The 20048-nt window shown below is 35.4% G+C and overlaps 3 protein-coding genes across 3 annotated transcripts in view; 2 read left to right on the forward strand and 1 right to left on the reverse strand.

Annotated features, from left to right (window-relative positions):
• Window positions 1-6094, reverse strand: part of LOC126279101 (post-GPI attachment to proteins factor 2-like) — a 69677-nt gene extending 63583 nt beyond the window's left edge. Inside the window, exon 1 of the mRNA XM_049979574.1 lies at window positions 5582-6094. Within this exon, the coding sequence (XP_049835531.1) occupies window positions 5582-5770 (189 nt within the window). The 5' untranslated portion in view covers window positions 5771-6094. The remainder of the gene's footprint in view (window positions 1-5581) is intronic.
• Window positions 6095-6164: 70 nt separating this feature from the next.
• LOC126279099 (WW domain-binding protein 4) overlaps window positions 6165-20048 on the forward strand; it is a 114669-nt gene continuing 100785 nt past the window's right edge. Inside the window, exon 1 of the mRNA XM_049979572.1 lies at window positions 6165-6252. Within this exon, the coding sequence (XP_049835529.1) occupies window positions 6251-6252 (2 nt within the window). The 5' untranslated portion in view covers window positions 6165-6250. The remainder of the gene's footprint in view (window positions 6253-20048) is intronic.
• Window positions 8912-13064, forward strand: LOC126279100 (calmodulin-lysine N-methyltransferase). Its single transcript, XM_049979573.1, has one exon. It carries the CDS (start codon window positions 9021-9023, stop codon window positions 9975-9977), a length of 957 nt encoding a protein of 318 aa, XP_049835530.1. The 5' UTR covers window positions 8912-9020; the 3' UTR covers window positions 9978-13064.

Below are 20048 nucleotides of genomic sequence, written 5' to 3' on the forward strand. Positions count from 1 at the left end.
GAAGGCGGAAACTTACAGCTGAAGTGTTATAATGGAAATAAGTGGTAGGTACTATAAAGAGAGCTATTTAGGAAGTTAGAAGGAAGGTTAGAAAATGTTTTAAGGAAGCAGGAAGCAACAGGCACCCTCATAAATAAATATGTTCAATCATAAATTGAAACATATGAGAGTAAAAATGATAAGTAACCAACTCTCTACTAACATCAATGGCCACAGCCAAACCACATATTTGCCAAACACTGCTGTGCAACATAATGCAAATGATTTCAACAACTGCTTCATTACACGGGCCATCTGAATATTCCTTTCCAGTACAAGTTAACCTGAACTACACAAGGGGGAATTATCTGTCCAGCATATCTTGTGCTCTTGCAATCCTGCTAGCCCAAACCTCCACTACGCCTTAATTTCCCTTCTCTCATCTGCCCACACAACCATTTCCCCATCTAGATTATGTACTGCCTTCTCCCATCACTCTTCTTTCCCCCCCCCCCCCCCCCCCCCCCCCCCCCCATGTGGGCACTATCCTGCCATCCTCTCCTTGCCTTGTGTGTCCTTTCCTACTCATTCCCCATGTCCATCAGTACAAGAAAATGTTATCAATAATTGACATTCAAAAATCAGTCTTGCTGCAAATGTGAAAATGAATGTTTCTGAGTAGTTGTACTCGTACTTTCGAATGAGCAACAGCTCGAAAGCTAGTGCAAATACTGTTTTCTGGTACAGGCATCTAGTTAGTTACTTGTTTCACAGTTCAAATTCATGATACATCATGAAGTGAACTGTTTCAACGGGACAAATCTAGAACACGTATACACCACTAAATAAAAAAATTAAAAATAATATTTATATGGGTGGCTACATGCTGCCCATTTACATTTATTTTTTTTAAAAAATTCTAGTTATCTATATTCAAGACTACCTCTATCATACAGATGGAGCTGTCAAGGACAATGTTCTTTCATCTACATTTGAATGCATCTGCTACCCGACAGACCTTTCTTTCCATGGGTAGGTTGTCAAACAGTTTTACAGCTGCATATTTCACCCCTTTTTGTGCTATAGTTAAATTCATTGAAGGATAATGCAGACCATTTTTTCTTCTAGTGGTGTACTTGTGAATATCTCTGTTAATCTCAAATGGATTGTTGATAATGAATTTCGTAAGTGAGTAAACATGCTTTGAGGCTGTGTGTGTGTGAACTCTACATACATTTCTAATTACTTTCTTTTGTGCAATGAATACTTTTTGCTAATGCAAGGACTTATCCCAGAACATTATCCCATAATACATCAATGAATGAAAATACGCAAAATATCTTACTACTATATCCCTGAAGTTGGCAATTATTCTTACGCCAAAAAGAGAAAAAGCTAAAGGTTTTAGCAGGTCTACTATATGTTTTTTCCAGTTTATGTTTTCAACAGTGATGATGATGAGTCCCATACTCCGTTTACCGAGCGTAGGGGAGCGACGCGGGAGACCCGCGCCGCCATACTAGGCAAGGTCCTAGTGGAGGTGGTTTGCCATTGCCTTCCTCCGACCGTAATGGGGATGATTGATGATGATGATGAAGACGACACAAACACCCAGTCATCACGAGGCAGGTGAAAAATCCCTGACCCCACCGGGAATCAAACCCGGGACCCCGTGCTCGGGAAGCGAGAACGCTACCGCGAGACCACGAGCTAAGTAGTACGCACATATAATGACATAATTTTCTAACCTATTTATTATTTCTTGTTGGTGCAGTAGGTTAATATGAGGTGGGATATTTCCGACGGCTCAAAATTTAGTGAACTAGCTAATTTATGAAAAACCAGTCATCAACTTTTTAAAAAAAAAAAAAAAAAAAAAAAAAAAAAAAAAAAAAAAAAAAAAAAAAAAAACCAGACAATTTACTATTTCCTATGTCACAACAGTGCTTTTATTATCTGCACACAGGAGTAATTCTGCCTCCTGATTCAAATAAAATTGTAGATCACTAACATAAAGCAAGAAGAGCAGCGGGCCAACGATTCAACCCTGAACCCTGCAGGGCTACCTTTGTAATTTCTCTTGATGCAGATGGTGTGCCAACTCTCTTTGTATTACTTGAACAGCTTTCCACATCATGTTTCTTAAATAATAGCTAAACAAGGCATTTTCTGAACTATGTATTCCATAAAAGCTTAACTTCTTTAATACAGTGTTATGACTGACACAGTCAAATGCCTTTGATAAATCTCCCAAAATCCCAGCTGGTAATGTTTTACATTCTAAGATTTTATTACATGTCAGTAAAAGTATAAATAGCTGACACTTTTGAAATCCACACTGTGACTGGCTAAGTGTCCCATTATTACACAAATGTGTGACAATACTGGAGTATATTATCTTCTCAAAAATTTTAGAGAATGAAGTAAGAAGTGGCACTGGGCAGTAGTTACTGACATCTGTGTAGTCACTTTTTAGAGAGAGGCCTAACAAAGACATACTTCAACCTTTCTGGGGAAACACCCAGAGTTAATGATGCATTACATAAGTGGCTTTGCACCATACATCAGTTTGCTTTAGGTGACTGGTTGAGATTTCCTTGTTTCACATATTGTTCCATCCAGGAAATTTGATTATTTTTAAAACTGCAAGGTACATTCGGAAAATAGGTTGCTCGCAAGCAATTTTCAGCAGATGATAAATGTTTCAGAAAGCTTGTGACACTGAACTGCATTAACTGGATTTCATTAACACTACTAATAAAATCCACTAAAAGCAGTTTAGGGCCAAGAGTTTTTTGAAACACTCAGCAAACTTACATTAGTTGATGAACAAGACTGCAACAAATACTTTGAGGCACCTTATGTACATCTTATATATCACAGACAAAAAAAAAAAAATACAGACTGGCAACAGCAAGAAAAGCATTTCTCAAAATGAGAAATATCTTCACATCAAGCATATACATATGTGTGTTAGAAAGTCTTTTCTGGAGGTATCTGACTGGTGTGTAGCTTTGTATGGAAGTGAAATTTGGATGATAAAAAGTTCAGACAAGAAGAGAATAGGAGCTTTTGAAATGGGCTTCAGTATAATAACGTTGAAGATTAAATAAGTAGATCAGGTATCAGTACCTAATGAGGCTAAAGAAATTTACTGCACAACTTGACTAAATGAAGGAATTAGTTATATGTTTGAAGCTCTCTCAGGATATGGTAAGGGAATGACGATGTACAAAATGGCACAGAAAATTAAGGGGCAGGAGTAAAACAAAAATACATGTGACAAGCATTGTAATTTTGGATGGATGTAACTTGGTGATAGTTCCACCCCCCCCCCCCCCTCTCTGCCACAGCATAACAACATTTCGACAGCAAAAGCGAAAAATTATCACCCTGGCAAAAAGCAGACAGAAGCAATGATTTTTCTTAACATTGTCACATATAGTGTACACTCTATATGTAACTCAAATTTAAACTATATACCAGGAATAGATTTTTTATATACCTTTTTAAACAAATTGGGCTGTGTGGATGATTTATTACCAACAGCTCAGAAAGATTTATAAGAATTCTGCTGTTTCATTTTCAGTAGTTCACTAATGGGAATTTTCATTCAACATGGTCGTCCTTCCCTTGAAAATGATCCACAAGGAGGACATCACATAACGGACGTCCAAAAACCACAAACACAGGTATACACAAATTCAGGGTGCGCAATGTCTGGATCATTTTAACAAGAATCCAAATGATTTTACACAAATTTCTTATAGTGAATTAGACAGGGAGCAAAAATTAAAAAGCAGTGAATGCAGTACAGGTTGTGATGGAACCAAAGAGGATCTTGTTTGCCAGAAGGGTTAAAGTCACTATCTCCTGGGATCCAAAAGTTATAAATCTAATGGGTTAGCCTGCAACAAGTACAACTATAAATGGAAAATATGCTGCTATTCTTCTGTACTAAATGAATTTTTTGGGAATGGAAGAGAGGAGAGAATGTGAGGTTTGGATAGCAAAATGGGGGATAAAGTCAAGGATTTACAGTAGGCTACAGACTGTTGCAACATTAAGTCTATTCAGTAGCACCAGTATCCCCTTCCACTTCCACAGATTCGAGTACTGTAGGGAGGTGGTGGCAACCACAGATGGTTATTTCCCGAATCTTCCAGATTCACATTTCATGTATGGTACCCATTCACTGGGCAAACTGATTTGTAGGTGCACTAAACGAATAGTTCCTACTTCATGAAGTAATCTCACTACAAGATTGTGTACAGATCATAATAGCAAAACTAAGGTCACACAATAGGTTCCTACAATGTTGAAGCTGTAAGCAGTTAAATGTAAACACCCAAAACTGCAACCAGTCACTTTTTTGAAATGGTTATTTGTTCATTACATGAACCAGTTTTCAAACCTTTTCAGGCTCATCTTCAGATGGGTTTCCAGAAGTTACACAGCTGTTTCAAGCATAGTGCTGTGTGCTGGCTCAGAGACAAGAAGACAGAACATGCTTTGTTGCATTGCCATGAGTACTGTTCATCTGTTGGTTTGGATCCAAAATTTAGTTTTGCACTTACTGTGACATTATGGGCACCTTTTCTGTTAGATCCAAATAGTCAGATAAACAATACTCACTAACAACAAAAGCCATCCATAATGTCACAGTACGTACACAACTAAATTTTGAATCCAAATTGACAAACAGTACTCCTGGTGATGCAATAAAACATGTTCCATCTTCTTGTCAGTGAGCCATAATTCAGAATCTGCTTGAAATAGCCATGTGACTTCTGGAAAACTGTCTGAAGGTGGGCCTGAAAAGGTTCCAAAACTGGTTCATGGAATAAATAAAAACTATTTCAAAAAAGTGACTGCTTGTAGTTTTTTATATTTACAGTTAATAAACTGTCTAAAACATATCTGTTATGAATGATCTTAATCTGTATGCGATTAGCCTATTTAGCAAGTTGCAGCAGCTGGGGCATTGCACAAATCAGACTTACAATTTTTGTGGATTAAAAGTTGTTGTATGAGGAAAACTAACAATCAACAAGTTTTTCCCCATAGAGCACGGGTGGTTGAATCCTAACAATCTGGAAAACATAAATGAAATTCAAAAACCAATACAGCAGCTAGCCTGTGAGAAAAAAATCCCCTTTTTCAAGTAATATCTGAAGACATTTGTGAACCACACCATCTTCTAGGTTCTGCCAAGAACACTCATTTAGGAACTACAACACAGTGTATGGATGCCATATAGAGGCATAAATACAATACATAAATTTTGCATTATTCTCACCTTGTAGGCCAAACATATGGAATATTGTGAACAACTGTGTACAAGTATACCTTATGATTATGGCACACACCCATTGCGAAACAAAGACTGCTAGTAATTCAATCAGCAGACATATATATTTTTGCATCTGCCAAAAATTGGAAATAGTGTTGAAAGGCAAAATATTTTAGTAGCTAAATGTGGGTTGAGTGGGGGGGGGCGGGGGGGGGGAATTAGTCGGGAGCTGGGAGGACGGAAGGGTTGTTCAGCTGGAATATACAGTTAATCTCAAATAAAACAAGCTATCTATAGTAAAAATCTTACCTGACAGTGCGTATAGGTTGATCTTTCAAAGTTAAACAATATTGACCATATTACACAAAAGATAAAACTTGTCAACGGCAAGGAAACAGTAACCCATGCCACTTTACCGAATGGTATTGGTAGTGTATATCCTTTTTTCTTATGATGCAAAGGTAAATAGTCTTGACCAAGCGTTATCGTCGTAGACATATCTACGGTTTTTTATTTCGTCACTGTGAACAGGACGTCCTTTTCTAGGAGTTAGTTCATGTTGCAGAATTGTGTGGTCGTGAAATACATAGTGAGGCGTGAACTGTACAGTGCTCTGCCTGCCTTTGTACTGAAATATGCAAACCATTAGACCATCACGGAATGTCACATTTTGGTGGAATATTCTGCTGCTGACTTGGAATTATATGTCAATCTTTGTGACCTGCAGAGCACCAACTACTAAGCAGCTGTCGCCTATTCTCACAACCACTTGACGTACCTACAAAACACGCACGCATTGCGACATGCTACTGTTCCCGAATCTTAGTTGTTTATCATATATCCCGGCACTGCGCTACTGTGGCGCGTTAACTATTATGTAATCTTTGGGTATAAACAATGTCGCTGTGCCTGTAAGCTTGCAGTTAGGTAGTGCAGATTGCGTAGAATGCTAGTTGCTGTGCCATAGAAACAAACAAAATGTAAGTAACTGAAAGCTGATCGAAATACTTATCACTTGTTAATGTTTTTGTTTCATTATACTAAGGAATGAATCGTGAAGCAGAGCATATCATCTGAACCAAGCGCTGAATGGGCTAAGAATAGTGTCACGGTAAACAAATACGTTCGCACTCCATTTCAAACGAAAATTAGAGTAGGCAATCATTGTATGGACAGGTCCGTATAATTAGATTTGGTTTCTCAAACTGAATTCGAAAAACATGTTAATGGACTTTTTTGCTAGCGACGTAGGAACGCTGTAGGTGTTCTGTCAGTCTGTCGCGGCATCGTGAGGATTGCGGGAAGAGTGAGGATTCCTCTGGTCATACTTATTAGTGTGTTGGCTGTTAATACTGTCCCCGGGCGTACGTTTTTAACGCGTGGAATAATGCCATAGTATCCCTTCTTATTTGGCAAAATGCATTTTTAACGAACGTGTCGGTAATTTCCTCCTGTTCCTTTCATCTAATTTCTTTTTTTATCTTTTAGTATATCGCAACTGTTTTCAGTATTTTCCCTGAAAGGTTTTAAATATTGCAATGTTGTTGTTTTCCACATTTTGATATCAGCCTTCATCAAATTCTGACAAGAAAGAAAAATAAATATCATCCGTACCCATATCCTTTTGGAATTTCTCTGCAATATAAGATTTTCAAAAATGATTTTCTTCAATATTCAGATTAAGCACTCTTCTGAAATGTAGCACAATTGTGCGTTAGATGGAATAAGTAGCTGGTTAGTAATTTATCATCATTAGCTGTAAATAAATTCTCTGAATTAGCCTAGTGTGAAAGTGAATTGCCTGCATTTCCCAGTTTGAAACATAAAGATGAAGAGGAAATTTACAGAGAGAAGTACTGTAATTGAGAAATATCTTTAAGCGACATCACCAATGGAAAAAAAAAGTTGACATTACCATCATTATATTAACATCGAATAAATGCCTCACTACATAGTACATATTGCCATATGGGTCATCAAAGATTCCATGTCTGAGATGTTAAAGCAATTGATTTTTACCCTTTTTGTCTTCGGCACTATATTTTTAACTTACAAATTTCAAAAGTTTTATCTATGCAATTATTATTGAGTTGGAACTGCTGTTGTAAATTGTTTCTAACACAGTTGTATCCATTCATGCTGGAAGGTGAATGTTCATCAGATGAGCAAAGTTGAAAGTATAGATCTTTTATGAATGGTAATAATGCAGATTTTTAGTTGCATTATCAGGCCAACTATAGTAGGCTAGTTACTTTGTGTCCATCACACCTGCAATAAATAATTTAAATACTTTTTAATGCTTCTTTACAGAGTTTCTCATTGTAAGATGATGAAAGTTTTGTACTTTACCAACGGTTTAACATTTTTATAAAATTTCTTTCATAAAGCAGATATAAGGATTCAGGAAGTGTTATCAGAATAGTCTGTCATAAAAAAAAAATAAAAAAAAATTGAGCTGCATGTCACATTCAGTCTGGAACACAGATTTAAATCTGAAAGAAGATAATCTTGATAAATAATAGTGTATAAAATCATAAACTCTGTGTATAAAACAAATGGAGACATAGGACATGAGGTAGAAAGGGATCATACATATCAAGACTGACAAGAGACCAAATGGCTAAATCTGACAGTTACTTCTTACTGGTAAAAATCTACTTAAGAATTCTCAGAAGTAGAAGTATGTGTGGAAAGTGAAATGCAGTGAAATACTTAGTAGCCCAGATCCAATTAAGAATCCTGAATTTCTGCCCCCTTCACCCAGTTGTTTTTTATTTTTTTCTGTTTATTTCCCTGCTTGTTCCCAAAGGAAATGAACTTTTAGTTCTGTAAATATAATTTTGTATGTTTCATTTCGATTTTGACAGCCATGCTTGTGTTGTTCCTATTTTGGCAAGTTGCAGTGAGACGTTCCCCCTTTTTTGAATTCTTTGGGAAATATTTTAATTCCCGTACCAGATGAATTATGCTGTCAAAAGTAGGAATCACAGTAGATTTAGTTGAACTCTCCAGTTTGTGATATGAAAAAAGAATATTACCTATGACAGCAGTTTGCACAGTGTGATTTATTTAAACAAACCAGTCACTTATTTTGTAACTGTGGAATTTTTTTTTTCTTTTGTGATAAGTGATGTTTAGTGAACCATAAACACAAGACCATAAAAATACTCATTTATTAAGTACACAGAACATTGCTTCACTTGCATAGAGATGAAATTCTCTAAGCATCCAATTCCTTCCCAAAAAGAATAGCTTTGCATGCTGCAAGACAGATTCCATATAGTGATGGTTAAATAACTCGTCCACAATTAAAGTTGTAAATATCTAAGCCCATTCTACTGGTGTGTCGCATAAACGGAGCACACTAATAATTTTTAAAATGTTTTTGTTGTCACCTCATTACACTATTGCATTTCTACATGGTATATTTTTAGATGTTAATACATTATAAATATTTGAAGAAAAGAAGACAAAATATGTACACTACCACAGAAATTTGATTTTTGTTCTTAGTTAAATGTTTCCCTTCTATTCACTGTTGTTCTCAATAATTAACTTGCATTGTGGCATTTATTACAGATAAGTACTGTTTTAAATGAGGGAGTAATATTAGATTTTTCTCCTTCCTTTCAGGCTCTCGCTAAATATTCTACAAGTTATTGATACATTATCTTAGTGTGCTTCGTTGAGAGACATGGTTTGGAGAGAAACAGAATAGGCTCGAGTGCAACTACTATCTTACAGAACCATGTCTGCAGTGCTCAGCAACACATGCCAGCAAACAAAAGAAAATTCAAAAAGAAATGAAATTGCACGTCGACGATGGAAGATACTTGCACGTGCCCTTCAAAGAAGTAGCGAGGGTGAGGCAAATGAAGATGAAGATGTATCTGTTCGACGCTTCACCTCATTTCATCTCTTCACAATGAAATTTTTACCATCTTATAATAATTCCACTAGCTCTGTGGCATCATGGTCAGAGTACTCTGTAGTCGTTGCACGTGAAAAATATTCCATATTTATTCGCCACCCCTTTCCAAATTTCACAGCCACAGAACTGATGGGATTCAATAATACAGGAAATATTTGTATTTGGCCTTCAGAAGAAGTACTAGCATTCTACGCACTGTGTAACTTACAACAGTTTGCTGGGAAAACAATTCTTGAACTAGGGGGTGGCAGCACTTGTCTTGCTGGTCTTTTTCTTGCTAAATATTCATCAGCTTTCAAGATACATCTTACTGATGGAAATGAATCTGCCATGAAAAATGTTCAGTATATTGTTGATCGTAACTTTCCACAGGGAAATGACAGACTTGTATGTTCTGTATTAGAATGGGGAAGCTTTTGGAGGCTAGCTGTTAATCAGCATATTAAGCCTTATGACATAATACTGTCTGCTGATTGTTTGTTCTTTGATGAAGCAAGAAATGATTTAGTAGAGACTATATGGACAGTCTTGAGTGAAAATGGGACAGCTTTTGTAATGGCACCGCAAAGGGGTGATACATTTGACAAGTTTAGACAAGAGGCAAAGGCAAGGGGGTTTATATGTTCAAGCAAAAAGCATTACAGTGACCATGTTTGGAACAGACACTTGCAGGTCAAACAAAACTGTGATTATGATGAAAATATCCATTATCCACTGCTACTTATTTTGAAAAAGTCTATGCCAGCAGAAATTGGAGACCAATTCAACCTCTAGGGATTATATCTTGCCTTTACAGAAATTAATGAATTGTATTAAAAAGTTACAAAATTTCAGAAGTAATTATATTTGATCATTTTACTGAACTATGGTGCCATAATGAAACTTTGAAAGAGATATCAGTATTTTCACATTGTTGTTTTGTAAATGATGAAAGTTAATCTAGTCATACTACAATTGAGTAGAATTGATGTCAAGTATACTGTTGTAAATTTATTGGAGTGTTTGGAATTTTATATCCAAGGATCAGAAACGTTTGTGCCATTGTGTAAAAGACTGAAAAAATTTGTGAACTTAGTTTTATTATTTTATTGAGGATTATTTACTTCAAACAGAGCACTTTATAATATTTGCAAATCAACTGGTACGATGATTCACAAATTTTCAGTAACTTAAAGCGTACAAAAGAGGACTTTTGAGTACTGTATATCTTTGTGTTCCTGTTATGTACGTATACTTTTTTTATGTAACAGGTGGAATGTTTGGTTCTGATGATTGTATTGAGTGTGTCATTCCTATCCAGTAAGCAAATTGCCTGTCTTTTTGACATATGTAATAACACTTACCGCTCTTTCATTCCTATTCTTTCCATTGTGCGGGATGGACTCGAATGATTGTATGAATACTTGCCGTAAATTATAGATTCTGTGTCAAGTTGTGAAAGATATTGCTTGACAGTCACATCCAGTACATACTTAACTATTTTGAAAAAGCTTTAAGTATCTGTACTTCTGTAGCCTAGATGTAATAGACAGATGGTGTCTTGCAACTGCAGTGATTTTTTTATTATTATTTCCTTGTTCTTACCTGCCAGTGAGCACTGTATTTTATGTTGTAACTCTATTTTAAAATGAAGGTATGAAATAGTGTGTATTTTAAACTGTATTAGTGAGAAACCATTCAGCACCTATGACACTGCAGTTGCTAGATGCATCTTTCTTTTATGATTCAGTTATTTCCTAACATTCCTCTTTTTACCTTTTCTACATATCTATTTTTTATTGTTTTAATGTAATGAAGAAAATTTAAAGTAGTGTTGGAAGTTCACATCTGGATGCAATTTCAAAATTCTTGTTCATAAAAATATTTGAAAACGTTATTAACCTGAGAGGCTAGAAAATGGAGAGTGCATGGCATGAGGAAACTTAAACTCATAAATATTCACAAGGACAGTCTCTCTAATGAAACACAGCCATTTTGAAGCATGAATACTGTACTGACTGATAGGATTGGCCGGAATATAGTTGGTACCAGTCTTTACCCCTTTTTTTTTAATCAAGCGATTCAAAGATTCTGATGTAGCTTTGTTTCTCTCTCTCTCTCTCTCTCTCTCTCTCTCTCTCTCTCTCTCTCTCTCTCTCTCTCTCGCGCACGTATTGTGATTTCTGTATGGTATTAATGCACTCTTCATTCTTCTGGACCATCAGGTTTTTTCTTTATCCCATCCAGTTAGTTTTCATTTACTTCCTTCCAGAAATCACAAAATATCTTTTACTTGAAAATTATGTTTGTTCAGTGATTTCTTTTCATTCTCCTTGAGAAATGTCAGAGGTATTAGTACAGCATTGTTGATGTTACAGTGGTAAACATTTCTGTGTATTGCATAAAAAATTGTTAAAATATATTGACTAGTCATTATATGTAGTAGTTTGTGTGTGCTTTAAGCAATGTACAAACAAAAATTGAAGTTTATCATTAACAATTCTTAAAAGGAATTGATTTCATTTTGTAACAGAAAATTAGCCTAAGCTATTTGATGGTGGTGATATGCAATTAATACATTTCATAAGGCATTCTTATCTGTTTTTACAGATTGATACTTATATCACCGCACTCTGTGAATAGTTTGTAATTCTCAGGGATGCCATTTTAGAATGTTATAGACAGATAAATGTAGAAAATGGGAAGAGTTTTTCTATTGGTATGAAATAGCCATTATGTGCATAACAAGAATTAATGACTGTTCATGAGGATTGACTGAAGTTATGAATCTCAGAATAATGCTTTCTCGGTGCAAAAATATTTTATATCTTTGACAGCTATTTGAGAGAGACACAGTGTATTTTAAACTCTGCCCATTGTGGTACACACACTTGATGTTTTATATAAACTGAGCCATGTTGCACTTTATTGGCAAGTAATGTGGCTATTTTGAGTGATTATGGAGTACTATGGTAGTTAATACTCTCCTTCTAGTCAGTAAAACTAATAAGATTTACATCTTTGTGAATAAAAAGGAAGCTATTTTTAAACAACACTATTTTGAAGAAAATAGTGATAGTAACATGTAGTTCATGTTTCTCATTGTTCAGTACAGTTTAACAGTTGTGAGAAACTATATACATTAGCGTAGCAGAGTGCTTTACAAGCCAAAGCGATTTTGGCTTTTGGAGATAATGTGCACAATATTGTTTTAAAATACTTGTATGTAACTAGGTTTCTTTTTATAATTGGTGTCATAAGACTCTCACTTGCTTCCTTGTTGTATGTTGTTTTATCATATTACTCCTACATATCGCTTTGGTGTTAACTTTAACATATTGAGCAGAATGCTTTACTGCCAAAAGGTGACTGAAGTATGGAATATTGTGTATAACCTTGTGCCAGCAGTGTGTCATTCACTGTTAAACATCTTTGGTACACCCATTGTTTCTTGCACAGTAAAGAAATCTGTGTTAAGGGTATATATTATCTACACTAGAGATGTGACCACATTGCCTTCTGGTTATTATTTACTTTGTTTCTTGCCAACTAAGATACTTCCAAATCATTTTTCAATGTATGTAACTACATTTTTATTTTGTTTTGTTTGTACAGTGCTTGAGAAAATGTTCGAAGTCTTTGTGTTCCTAAACACATCATAAGTGATGTGTGTCAAAGTAACAAGTCAGTATTAGTGATACCTTTCCCTTTATACCTGTCATGTAATATTTAATGTTCTTTGTGAATGTTCTTCCGCTGGAAAGGGGAGTATTTGATTTAGTTGTTACCTAGAAAATTAACTTCAGAATTTTCCATTTCATAGTGTTTCTTTGGGATTGAACTTTTGGTACAGTGCCATACTGATTTAAGCTAAAATATGTAGCGTAGTCCTTTCTCAACTTAACGTGCCTGTGATAAACATTCTTAATACCTTAAATTAGTGTAGTGCTCTTTGGATGACCTCATACTTTTGCCATTGTCTGTCATATTGAAATCCAAAATAAACTGACATTAAGAGATTATTAAACTTTCATAACAGGAATTAGGAATATCCTTCCGTTGACTCTGTGGGGCCTGTGTTCTCCAGAGAAGGCATCCAATAAAAATCTCAGTTGCATTGAAGGAATGATCCCTGTGCTGAAAGATTACAAATTATTACAGTTTCTTGAATGATGCCATGTGCGCTGGTGTTGCTGCTCTCATGTTTATCTTTAATGAAAATTGCTTGTCACACTGGCCGAAGTCTCTTTCTGTTTTAAGAGAAAAGGTAATGACATATCTTTTTGGGATATACAGCTTAGTTGTTCTTTCCAACAAAAGCAGCATTGCTCACTCTCAAAAAGAGTCTGAATACTCTATACAAAAACACTGTCAGTATTGTTATTCAAGCACACAACAGCCATCTTTCAGACAATAAAAGACATTTACAGTATTCTTTACAAATTTCATGCTCTATAAATTTTAGAAAAGTTGTCTTTTGTGTGCACAAACCAAGTACTCCGCATACATTGTTCTACAACAATTGTATAATGTTCTTATTAACTTTTCTTGACAATACTGGAATTTCCATTTTTAAGTTCTCTTTTATTGATATCTATACTGCAAAATTGTATATCCACACTAGTCACCATGTTCTGCATATTCGTAACATGAGGATTCAAATAATAGTATTACTTATCATAATTTTCAGTAAACTGTCTTTGCTGAAATTGAGAGATCATTCATTCCGAAATACAATAAATAGTGCTAGGAAGTTTGTGATTTTTCAAAACAGTGATCTTCCTTCAGCCCAAAACACACGCCAAACCTTAAATTTTCACTGGGTATTTATAGTTGCTCAGTTCCTGTGTTTCTAAATTACACAACTAATTACTATTCGTACATTCCATTACATTAAATCACTGAAATGTGTTGCAAGAAATTACTCACTTCACAAGTTTTGATTTTTCTTTACCTTGTCTCAGGAATTGAATATGTGCTGTGCAAGCCTTAATATTTCCATTTAGCTGTTTTTTTACTTGATTGTTATTTCATATTTAGATGAGTGTGGCATATCAATTGTAACTTAGAGTGGCTAGATTTGTTTCCTAGTAATAATTGGTGCAAACTAGGCAAAAGCAGCCAATACTCGGTTAATATACTTGGCCATAAGATTATTCCTTTGATGACTATCTCTCTCTCTCTCTCTCTCACACACACACACACACACACACACACACACACACACACACACACACACACACACACACACACACACACCAGGAAACCTTCTTTTCCCCTTTTGTGGCATGTTTTACAGACATTAGTACTTTATTTCTAATTAGCATATGCATGGTTCAAATTGGTGGTTGCTGTTAATTATCAGATATCTTGCCAGTCAGCTGGATATCTTGTTACTTAGTCATTTACTCCCCTCTCCACGATTTTAGTTGTAGGTAAAAAGTTCTAGCTTTCCATTTATCTCCTAACTGTCTAGAAACTGGCCTTATGATAATATGTTTAAAGTTTTCAGATAGGAGAAGATTAATCTCACCTCATACGGTCATTGGCAAACAGCCTAAAATGAACAAATTTCTGATATGTGTGTGGGTGCAGAAGCACACACAATTATTGAATTGTTATGAAGAAATCTATTTTATACGCAGTTTCTGCTTTCTGTGTGCATAACTACTTGTAATATGTATTGTACCACAAAACCCATAACAAATGATGTGCACAATTTGATGAGATTAATTTTTTGTGGTTAATAGTCATTTAAGAAGTAGTAGTTCCTTTGGTAAAGAAGTTTATTGATCTAAGATCTGATATGTTGGATGATTATGTTCCTTACTTATTAAAATTGCAATATTCTGTTCTACAAAATACAGCATAATTATAAACTGAAGTATAGCATTCTTATCCTACATCATTCATCAACAATGGTTTTCTTCTTGAAGCTTGATAGCAATTATTTTAGTCTGGGACACTTCATTGTACAGCTCCCAACTCCACAAACTTCCTTCTACATGGTCAGGACAAATTATAGTGTCAAAGGTTCAAATTTAACACCTGACTTATCTGTAATAGTTTACCAACCTGTGATTCTTTCTTCCAGCAAGTGTAATCTGCTTGTTGAATTTTTCTCAACATTGTAGTTATTTGCCACCTTGAAGTTGTGATTGATTAGGAATTAAAAAAAAAAAAATCAACATGCAACCAACATTTAACTGACGAAACACTAATGTTTGTTTGCAAAGGTAGTAGAACTAATGTCAAATGTGTATTACATTAGTAAATGTACTATGGTGTATATTTATTTTGTTCGTGTATGCTTTATTGGTCATACAGGATTGAAATGTGGTTAGATCAGTTGCATGAATGCTTGTAAGTCATTGAATGTTGGGGAAAAAAGTCAGATAACTATCTTTTGATAGTTCAGTGATAGCCCATCTTTAAATTGTAAATTTAGTTTGCAGGTCAGAAATTGAGAACTTGTACATTGTTGATGCCCATGTATTATGTGATATACTGGAAGTTGAGCAAATATGCTAAAACAAAATGTTTATCATGGTTATGATATTTACATTAATCTGTAAACTTTTGTTGGTTTTCCCTGTTTTTCCTTGGCATTGGTAAATTCTTGCTTTTGTTGTAAGGGAAAGTTAGGAACCAATAACTGTGTGACCTCAGTGAGCTGTAATATTCTCATATTTCACATTGGGCCTAAATACAACTAGCAGGACTTTACTGTTTTTTATAGTGTCCGCAGAACTTCTCTGTACTGAATGAATGCACAGCTTGTATATGTAGTACATTATTGGACTGTTGCATGGAACGTTAAGATAACAAAGTATGAACTATAGACATGCAAACAAAAACTGAAATATTACAGGCACTTGAAATAGTGTATTTATTGGTTCCTACCTATTCTTCAGTAATTTCTTAGAATGATGCATATTGCAGCACCATGTAATTACTATACTGTTTAATTTCCTTAAAATTGTGTGATATGCACATTTTTCTGTAGTTTGTGATATGTGTAATGAGGTGACACACATTTCCTGTTCTTTCATTTCCATTCCTTGTCTTATGAGAGTTATTCTTTTGAATAGTTTAAATATCCAGTATTTTTTTTCCTTTCCTAGAACCAAATATAACTATAAATCATATATTTACATGATAATAAATGTTAAAGAATGTTGCAGCTGAGCCTATATTTACATAGCTATTGTGAAATGTACACATATATTTATTGGATTGAATGTTTAGTACACAACATTCTATTGTATTTTATTTAGAAACCCTTCCAATAATCCGTCCTTGATAGAAGCCCTCTGCTTACTATTTGAGTTAATAATATAGATGCTGAAAGTGTTCCGTTGTGTTAGAACATAAAAGATGCACACATAGCAGTGACTTATCATATAGTAATTGCCGTACAATAGTTGTATGTATTTTGTTTTCAACAAGGAAACAGATCATGCCTAACTAGGAAAGATTAAGCTGGGGGAAGTAAAAAATGTATCAAAAACATGTAACTTTAGAACGAACATATGGATGATCAAACTTTAAAAGGGAAAAGGTGGTGATGTCAAGTTTGTAGGCTTACTGAAATATAATATTCGCAAATGAGAAAAAAAATAGTACTACCAATATGGGAATACAGATTGTGATCTGCCTCCCAGAGAGCCTACATAACTTGGAGGAAGGCAAAGGTGTACTGCCCCTAAGACCATACCTGACTAACAATTGTGATGTCTGTAACACAGTAATTTCGTTACTAGCCAAACACATGAATAATGTATTGAGCATTGGATAAAATATTTGTCACTTAAAATGGGAAATTATTTTAAAGAATATTGCTATCAGCTTGTGTATAAATTTGAAAAACAAGTAAGGTAGTGAGTACAATTGATTTTGAGGTAGTTATATGAAAAGAAATTATAGTTGTCAAAATCAAATTTTTACTAATTAAACAAAAATGTTTGTGCAGAAGGGATATTTATATAGCAGCCGTAAAAATGGGAACAGCTAGAATGAGCACAGAGAGGAACACGTATGCACATGCTTCTAATGCTCTAGTTATGTTGCAGTAGCTGATCCAAAATCATTACATTACGTGTCAAGAGGACATAGTGTATTACGTACTGTTTGTTGCATGATTTTTCATGGCAAGGGAGGTTTGCAGTGATGATGTCAGTCCAGTGGGTAATGCCAGGGTTCACTATCATTTACATATCCCTCTGAAATTTTGGAATACTATCGTGTGATAATTACAGCAGACAACTGGAAGTCATGCACTAGCTGATCAAAGTGCTCTGAAGTTTCATTAATTCCTGCTATCGTAGAGTTCGCAGAACTTATCAATAGAAGCAATAGCTTGTCAACTTGGTAGACATGTCACGTTTTCATCCCTGGACGTTCTAAATGAGACAGTTTTGGTGTTTTATTGAAAAATTTCTACAAAGCTGAATTTCAGACAGAAAAGACAATTCATTGGTTTTTCCACAAATTAAATTTTCCTGGTTGCTTATGTGCAGCAAGAATGACTGTATTAAAATTACAGAAAAAAAGAGTGATTACTTCATTTTGCTTTACGAGGCCACACCAACTAATTTTCCCTCTGACATGTTATCGTCTTAATGCAAAATCTGTGGTTTTGCTTTACATGATGACACTCTTTTTGACAGATATTTTTTGTAACCCCATGAGAGTTGCTTTCATGTGGGAATAAATATACAGTCTACATAGTTGAGGAGGGATTATGAATATCACTGCTGATGCCACTTGCCTTGAAATGGAAAAGGCAAAAATTAAAATTCCATTTTGCTTATCAGTAACTAAGTATGCTCACACTAAACACCTATGTAATTAACATGTTGACTGCCGCCCACTTAGAGTTGGATGTCTTGTCATCAGGCCAGACACGTGGCTGATGTTAAGCTTGATGTTCTGCTGGGGCCGCCACTAGCCACATGGCATGAGGCACGCGGCTGTGCTGTGACCAACCTAGTCCTGTAAGTTTATTTACTCAGTAATTCAGTAAGCACTGGGTTTTCGGTAACAAATGCATCATCATCATCCTCCTCCTCCTCCTCCTCCTCCTCCTCCTCCTCCTCCTCCTCCTCAAGTTACTTTCACATATGTCACATTTGTTCTGAAAACCTTGAAGGAAAATTCAAACAGTTAAGATAAACTCTTCCGCTCCTTAATGCCTTAGAGTACGTGAGATGCTCTTTGTTTTATGTTTCCACGCTACATTTAAAATTGTATAGTGACTATTGTTCAACGAGGGGTTCACCAAACTATTGTTGGGATTACCTCAGGTTATACATAGGCCCTTAATACTTTCTTTCATAAAGCTTCTGTCATGTTGGTGGAGACACACATACACAAAAACAAAACAAAAATGCTTACATTCCCATCACAATAGTAAATCACAAAACACAGACAGTGGTCTCATTGGTCATGTGTGCATTTAGTCGTACTTCCAATGACTTGCACAAATCCTGCAAGTTTGTTTACATTACTAATTTGGAGAATGGATAAAAAAATTCAACAGTGTCTTACCATTGTTAGAACTGTCTGAATACATTCTTCTGTGAAAAGTTTGCACCTGATTAGTTATAAATTGTTATGATGATAGCATCCCCCCCATTTTTTTTTTTTTTTTTTTTTTTTTTTTTTGCTCCTAGCTTATTATCCCTTTATTGGGTCCACCTAAATCTTCTAAATCTTTTTCCACACACTTTAATTTATGAGATGTACAATACACTGTCCAAAATCGTCCTAATTTCCTATTTACTTTGTTGAGGTAATTTCTCCTTAGACAGAACCTACCATTGGCAACAGCTAATGTGCTGCTCTGCACTGGCCAGAGTGGCCGAGCGGTTCTAGACACTACAGTCTGGAACTGCGTGACTGCTACGATTGCAGGTTCGAATCCTGCCTAGGGCATGGATGTGTGTGATGTCCTTAGGTCAGTTAGGTTTAAGTAGTTCTATTCTTTTAAAATAGCAATGTGATTTATAGTGGTTGCACTGGTGTGAACAGGTCTGTTGACATGGCTGCTGTCAAAAACCATGTCATATATTGGTGAAAATATTGGTACTTCAATATGATGATGGTGTTGTTGTTGTGGTCTTCAGTTCAGAGATTGGTTTGATGCAGCTACCCATGCTACTTCATCCTTTGCAAGCCTCTTCATCTCCGAATAACTACTGCAACTTACATCCTTCAGAATCTGCGTAGAGTATTCATCTCTTAGTCTCTCTCTACAATTTTTTACCCTCCACGCTTCCCTCAAGTACTAAATTGGTGATCCCTTGATGCTTCAGAATGTGTCCTAGCAACCGATCCCTTCTTTTAGTCAAGCTGTGCCACAAATTCCTCTTCTCCCCAATTGCGTTCAGTACCTCCTCATTAGTTATGTGGTCTAACCATCTAATCTTCAGCATTCTTCTGTAGCACCACATTTCGAAAGCTTCTATTGTTTTCATGTCTAAACTGTTCATCGTTCATGTTTCACTTCCATACATGCTTTCACTCCATACTAATATTTTCAGAAAATAACTTCCAGACACTTAAATCTATACTCAATGTTAAAAAATTTCTCTTCTTCAGAAATGCCTTTCTTGCCATTGCCAGTCTACATGTTATATCCTCTCTACTCCGACAATCATCAGTTAGTTTGCTCCCCAAATAGGAGAACTCATTTGCTACTTCAAGTGTGTGATTTAATTTGACCACATTCCATTATTATTATTTTGCTTTTGTCGATGTTCATCTTATATCCACCTTTCAAGACACTGTCCATTCTGTTCAGCTGCTTTTCCAGGTCCTTTGCTCTCTCTGACCTCAAAGTTTTTATTTCTTCTCCATGGATTT

Source organism: Schistocerca gregaria, chromosome 6 (assembly GCF_023897955.1).
Source record: "Schistocerca gregaria isolate iqSchGreg1 chromosome 6, iqSchGreg1.2, whole genome shotgun sequence".
Lineage (NCBI taxonomy): Eukaryota > Metazoa > Arthropoda > Insecta > Orthoptera > Acrididae > Schistocerca > Schistocerca gregaria.

Bases quoted from the DNA above. Each gene is read 5' to 3' on its own strand.
- LOC126279100 (XM_049979573.1), top strand. From the start codon at position 9,021: ATGTCTGCAGTGCTCAGCAACACATGCCAGCAAACAAAAGAAAATTCA.